Source organism: Taeniopygia guttata, chromosome 5, assembly GCF_048771995.1.
Source record: "Taeniopygia guttata chromosome 5, bTaeGut7.mat, whole genome shotgun sequence".
Taxonomy (NCBI): domain Eukaryota; kingdom Metazoa; phylum Chordata; class Aves; order Passeriformes; family Estrildidae; genus Taeniopygia; species Taeniopygia guttata.
In genome coordinates, this window is record NC_133030.1 from 27,036,363 (window position 1) to 27,041,726 (window position 5,364).

At 52.5% G+C, this 5,364-nt stretch overlaps 2 protein-coding genes across 2 annotated transcripts in view; both read left to right on the plus strand.

The window, feature by feature from the left end:
* PEX16 (peroxisomal biogenesis factor 16) overlaps positions 1-3,260 on the plus strand; it is a 7,383-nt gene extending 4,123 nt beyond the window's left edge. The window contains exons 7-11 of the mRNA XM_030274295.4: positions 513-665; positions 1,010-1,082; positions 1,367-1,486; positions 1,696-1,760; positions 2,873-3,260. Of these exons, the coding sequence (XP_030130155.4) occupies positions 513-665; positions 1,010-1,082; positions 1,367-1,486; positions 1,696-1,760; positions 2,873-2,931 (470 nt within the window). The 3' untranslated portion in view covers positions 2,932-3,260. The remainder of the gene's footprint in view (positions 1-512; positions 666-1,009; positions 1,083-1,366; positions 1,487-1,695; positions 1,761-2,872) is intronic.
* A 951-nt stretch (positions 3,261-4,211) lies between these two features.
* FREY1 (Frey regulator of sperm-oocyte fusion 1) lies at positions 4,212-5,278 on the plus strand. Its single transcript, XM_030274298.4, has 3 exons — positions 4,212-4,617; positions 4,829-4,902; positions 5,005-5,278. Exons 1-3 carry the CDS (start codon positions 4,340-4,342, stop codon positions 5,139-5,141), a joined length of 489 nt encoding a protein of 162 aa, XP_030130158.4. The 5' UTR covers positions 4,212-4,339; the 3' UTR covers positions 5,142-5,278.
* The last annotated feature ends 86 nt before the right edge of the window (positions 5,279-5,364 follow it).

Here is a 5,364-nt window from a genome sequence, read left to right on the forward strand (position 1 = left end):
AGTGTAGGTTGTTGAGAAGTAGCAGTTACTCTTAGTCAAGGACTTTTGGGTTTCCTGGGTTCTGCTAGAGAGGAGATGTGCAAAAAGCTGGGAGGGAGCATGGCCAGGATGGGTGACCTGAACTGGCCAAAGGGATCTTCTATACCATAGAACGCCCACTGTATAAACGGGGGAGTTGGCTGGGAGGGGCCAGTCACTGGTTGGGAATGGGATAGCATCGGTCTGAGGGTGGTGAGCGGTTGTACTCACTCATGTTTCTTGGGTTTTGCTATCTTCTTTTTCATTACTGTTATTATTGTTACGATTTTTGTTGTTTTACTTTATTTCCATTATTAAACTGTTCTGTGTTAATGCAGGAGTTTTACCTTTTTCTGATTCTTCTCCCCATCCAACCGGGGGCAGGGGGTGAAGGGTTCCAGGACCAGGTGGAACGAGCTAGCAGTCATGTGATACGCAGTTTCCATCTGAGACAAGGCTTTTATTTGTGTTAGTAACCAGACTGCTTGTTTCAGCCCCGTCCCTGCAGTCGCGGCACTGGGGGTCCCCCCAGCAGAGGGAGGAATCGCAGAGCCGAAGAGCGGAGGAGATGAACCAGCTTCCCACTCCTTTGGGTCTCCAAGAAACCATCGCGGAATCCATCTACATTACCCGCCCGCTGCTCCACCGTATCCTGCCGTTCTCCGTGCGGGCTCCCAGCGCTCCGGGTGCCAGCAGAGGGTGCTGCGGGCTCGGCCGGGCGCAGGGCAGTGATCGCCAGCTCCGCTCCCTGTGCGGCTCTGCTCGGGCACGGGACTCGGGCCTCTTCCCCTTCTAACACTTTGGGGCTGGCCGCAGCCACTAGAGCTGTGCGTGCAAGTCCTCCAGCCCCTTTCCCCGGGGCTCCCAGCCCTGCCTTAGGGTGTATTCGCCTGTGCTTGGCAGAACTTTGTGGGTACGCAGGGCGTCACTTCTCTGTGTGCCTCTTGTTAGGAATCTCTCATCTTTTCATTCCTTGACTGTGTGTTCCTAGTTCTGAGTTTAGGAGTATGGGGTCAGAGATCATGGAAGCCCTGGCTCCTCTCGGCAGTCCTGGACATCTCGAGGTCAGTCTGATGAAGAGCCTTTCTATTGTTTGATTTGGTGGTAGCTGGGAATCACACTTCCCCATTCCCCAGTCCTGGGCAGGCCCTACTGAGAGCAACATGCACCCAGAATGGTCTTTAGCTTGGAGATTGACACATCTTCTACAACACTTACAGTGCTCTCTCTTCTGAGCTGTTGCGTGCTGCTCTGCGTGGAGCTGAGAGCGGAGGGATTTAGAAACCCGCTTTCTTTTCCCTGCTGACTGCTTTTGCTCTGACTTAGCTCTTTGCCCTCCTCCTTCCAGTCTGAGTTTGCTGAGTGATCTGAAAGACCTGAACAGGCGAGAACGGGCAGAGCTGAGGCGACGAACCATCCTGCTGCTGTACTACCTGCTGAGATCTCCTTTCTATGACCGATACTCAGAGTAAGGTGCCCTTGCTGGGCTTTTGCTAAAAATTTCCCTTTTAACTGAAATAGCGTCAGTGGACTGGGTGTGTAGATCTGAAGATGTGTGGGTGCCTGTGACCAGGTTATTCTAAGCCTTTGTATAACAGTTGCCATTGCTGTTTGTGTGTTCAACAGCTGGGGCAGAAGGTGTCCAGCTGAACTTGTTCATTTTCTCTCCATTTCTAGGGGCAGGATCCTCCTCCTTTTGCGCTTGTTGGCTGATTATGTTCCTGGAGTTGGCTTCATCACACGTAAGCAGGTCCCACTGTTATATCCCCATTTCTGTCTGGTGAAAAAAAATGAGGGCAGTTGGGAACATTTATCAATTGGTTTCCAATCTGGGGAAGGAATTGGGAAGTCCCTAGAGAGGTTAGCACTAGAGCACCCTGTGTTGATGCTTGAATAATTTTTAAGTGCTGAAGGAAAAGATAATTGCTTCCTGCCTTGATGACAGTAGTAAATCTCTGTGTGCCCTGAGGCTACAGAGATCTGCCGCCTAGGCATGTTCTCCTGGGCTTCCATTCTGCACCTCAGATGGTACACCAGGGCCCCAGCTTTGCAGCCCTGTTCTGAACTCTTTTCCTTGATCCCTAGTCTGCAGTGTGGACATGAGGGATAAATGGGAGCCTGGAAGTACTGAACCAGGCAGAAACTGACTGTAAATCAAACAGCCAAACCAGGTCTCTGTTCTAGTTCTTCACCAGAGGATCCTATTATTATAGGCCAGCATTTCATTTCCCTCCACTCTTCCACTGATGATGTTAATCCTTTTGTGGAGTGATTCATGGCAGTGATGTGACATTACATCAGCCTGGCATCATGGCCCTTTCTTTGGGGAGGTCACAAAGCTGGCTAGCACAGGAGCCACTTCCTCCAGTTAGTGATTTCAGAGAGGCTTTGGAGCCTGCATTAAGCTCTGTGCAATGTAAGCATTTTTGCTCAACAGCAGATGCTTCTATGTTTGCACCTGCTCACTATTGCTGCGTTATCTTACTTCTTCCCTGCACAGCAGTGTTCTCCTGACTCTCTGCACGTGGGTTTTCCCCTTGCACATTGTAGACCCCCTTTCCCACTGCAGTTTGAACATGTCAGCTCTGAGGGAGTAGTTGGTGTCCCACACCATGGCTGTGCTGACAATGTTTCACACCGCTCTTGGTCCTGCTCTGATCTCTGACACCACATTGCAGTGTTGCCTTACATCTTGTCAGAAGTAACTGTTTTATTCTTGGGTTCATCTGAGTTGTGTAAGTGGAGATTTGGGGTTGTTTGGATCATAATGAGAAGTGGGGAATATACCCCATAAACACACAGCTTTAAATTGTTGCCTTTCTTCATAAATGATCCCTATGTTCTCTTGTTTCAGGGCCACTGATGGATTACTTGCCTGCTTGGCAGAAAATATATTTCTATAACTGGGGCTGATAAGAAGATGATTACTCTCTGCTCAAATCATGGCTGGACATTCCTAAGGAGGGCAAACAGGCTGGGGGAGGGATGTTGATAACGTCTAATTTTCAGTTAAATCATAAATGAGAAGTTCCTGTTCTGCAGAGCAGGGAGGGGGTTGTATGCAATTTTTTAACAGATCTAGGCATGAATGATGGACACTAAATGTGTAGGGAGACCCTGGCAACCTATTTCTCTGGACCATTCTGTGGCTGCAGTGATGGTGATGGGGCAACTTCTTTTTTGAAGCACTTGATTTTTTTCTTCTTTTGTACAGCTGCGCTATAATAAAGCCAGGCAGCGTAGTGGTTTTTTGGAGAGCACTGTCTCACATGTCAGGGTGCTGAGGCTGACCCACAACCTGCTCGTGTTGGCCATGCCTGGCCTATCTGCTTGGAGCGGATTTGTCTCTCAAATAAACTGACTGAATGGAGAGAACTGAGCTGAAGAACCTCTGCCTCTTTGCATGGGATCCCTTGTATCTGATTGCCAGCAGGTCTCTCTTTGCCAGAAAGAGCAGCTTTTGCAGTTGTCTACTCTGGGATATTCTGTCCTTTAGAAGCCTTTTGCTCTGGCCTGTGTCAGTCAGGGCCCACGTGTTGTTCAGCTGATGACTATAGCCTCTGTAATTCCCAGTGCCTGCCTCAGTCCCCACAGTCCTGGGGTTCCCCTGGGGGTACACAGAGCTGCAGCGTGTAGGCTGCTTTCCTAGTACCTAATGTGTGTTAAAAGGGTTTGCAGAATGGCTGCCAGCTAGTGCTTAGGGGCTTGGCCAAAGGCAGAGAAGTGATTAATTCAGCAAATCTGCTGTGCCACATTTAATAAAGGGCCTAGGACGGGCCTGTGTCTTTTCTAATGGGGGGACAGTTGAGGGACCAGTCTGCACAGTGAGCTTCTGGGGAGGCTCCCTTGGCCAGGACCGAGGGTTAGTCAGCTGGTGGCACAGGACTGCCCCACAGGCAGCTGTCTGGGTCCTAAGTGTGCCTCAAGTATCAGGAACATTCCTACCTGAACCATCCCTGAGGGATTCTCAGGCTGCAGGCATCACAGCCTTCTTGCCTCAGCACCCAGCATTGGAAATGTAGTCCCACACACAGACGCCTCATGGGCCACCACAGCTGGGGACAACAGGACTTTGCCAGTGAGGGGTCTGAGTTGCCACCTCAGCTGGCAAGGCCCTGCAACATGGTAACAGCAGTGCAGAAAAGCCGTAACCAAGAACTATGCTCCTTTGCTCAGTCTTTTAGCAGAGGAAGATGATGCAGTGTTGTCTCCTGGGACAGAGTAGTACCGAGTTGAGACGCAAGGGCCTGCTTTTGGAGGGTTTGAGAGGAAGGCACGAGCAGGTGCTGAGGGACAGGGACGGCCCTGGAGCTCTGACTACATGAAGGGACATGCACTAGCACAACAAAGGCTCAACAGCTGGCAGGGCCCAGGCAGAGGCAGCCCAGGACCTGAAGGGGACAAGGTAGAAAGGGACAGCAGCACCTGGAAGGGGCCATGTCCCCTGCCCCACCCAGCAGGTGTCCTGGGCAACCAGGGTGACTCCTCTGTGACCTTGCTGCGGAACCAGTGGAACCAGTCAGTGTGCACCATGCTGTGCTGCCTGCTGCTCCTTGCGCTGCTGCTGGGGGCTGCCCTCCCACAGCCAGTGCACCAGAGGTGATGGCACTTCCCTGCTTCCCCTCCTCCCTGCCCCGGTACCTGCAGGTACCCCAGGGCCCCTGACATGGGCTGGGAGTTGTGGCACCAGGCCTCAAGAGCTGGCCAGACTGCGTGGAAGATGCAGCACATGTGCCAGCAGCTCTTTGTGCCAGCCTGGGTAAGTGCTGTAGGACCTTGGCTCATTCCTGGCCCTTGTTTTCCTCTGTAGGGGCAGCTACTCAGTTCCTGAGGATTTCTCTGCTCCCCTGGAGCTTCCACAGAAGCACTTCGGCCTGGTGGATGGTACAGTGCTCTCCTCGCCCCTCTGAACCCCCTTTCCATGCACTCACCCCCCCAGGTGGGTGGTTGTCCCAGAGCCGAGCCCAGCCTCTGCTGCGCCCGCAGATTACGGCATCAAACCCAAGCAGCCTCGCTTCAGGACGCAGGCGGCCCCAGAGCGGGCGGCGGAGCTGCGCAGAGCTCGCAAAAGCAAGCGCGATGGGCTGGACTTGCTGGAGTACTACGAAGATGGGCACCTGTGAGCCAGCGTGCCCCGGTGCCTGCCACAGCCCAGCAGGTGAGGGCTGGAGCAATAGCTGCCACAAGTCCCTTTGGATCATCATATGACCTCTGGCCTCCCAGGATTGCATCCAGAGCTCTTGGACCAATACTGAGAAGCACCATTTCCTCTTGGGGTCCCAAGGGAAAGAAGACGCAAGGGCCCAAACCCCTTGTAGTGGGAAACAAACATCACAGTAGCTCTGC

Bases quoted from the DNA above. Each gene is read 5' to 3' on its own strand.
- FREY1 (XM_030274298.4), top strand. From the start codon at position 4,340: ATGAAGGGACATGCACTAGCACAACAAAGGCTCAACAGCTGGCAGGGC. The intron at 4,618-4,828 runs GTGATGGCACTT...TTTCCTCTGTAG, and splicing joins CCACAGCCAGTGCACCAGAG to GGGCAGCTACTCAGTTCCTG. The intron at 4,903-5,004 runs GTACAGTGCTCT...CTGCGCCCGCAG, and splicing joins GCACTTCGGCCTGGTGGATG to ATTACGGCATCAAACCCAAG.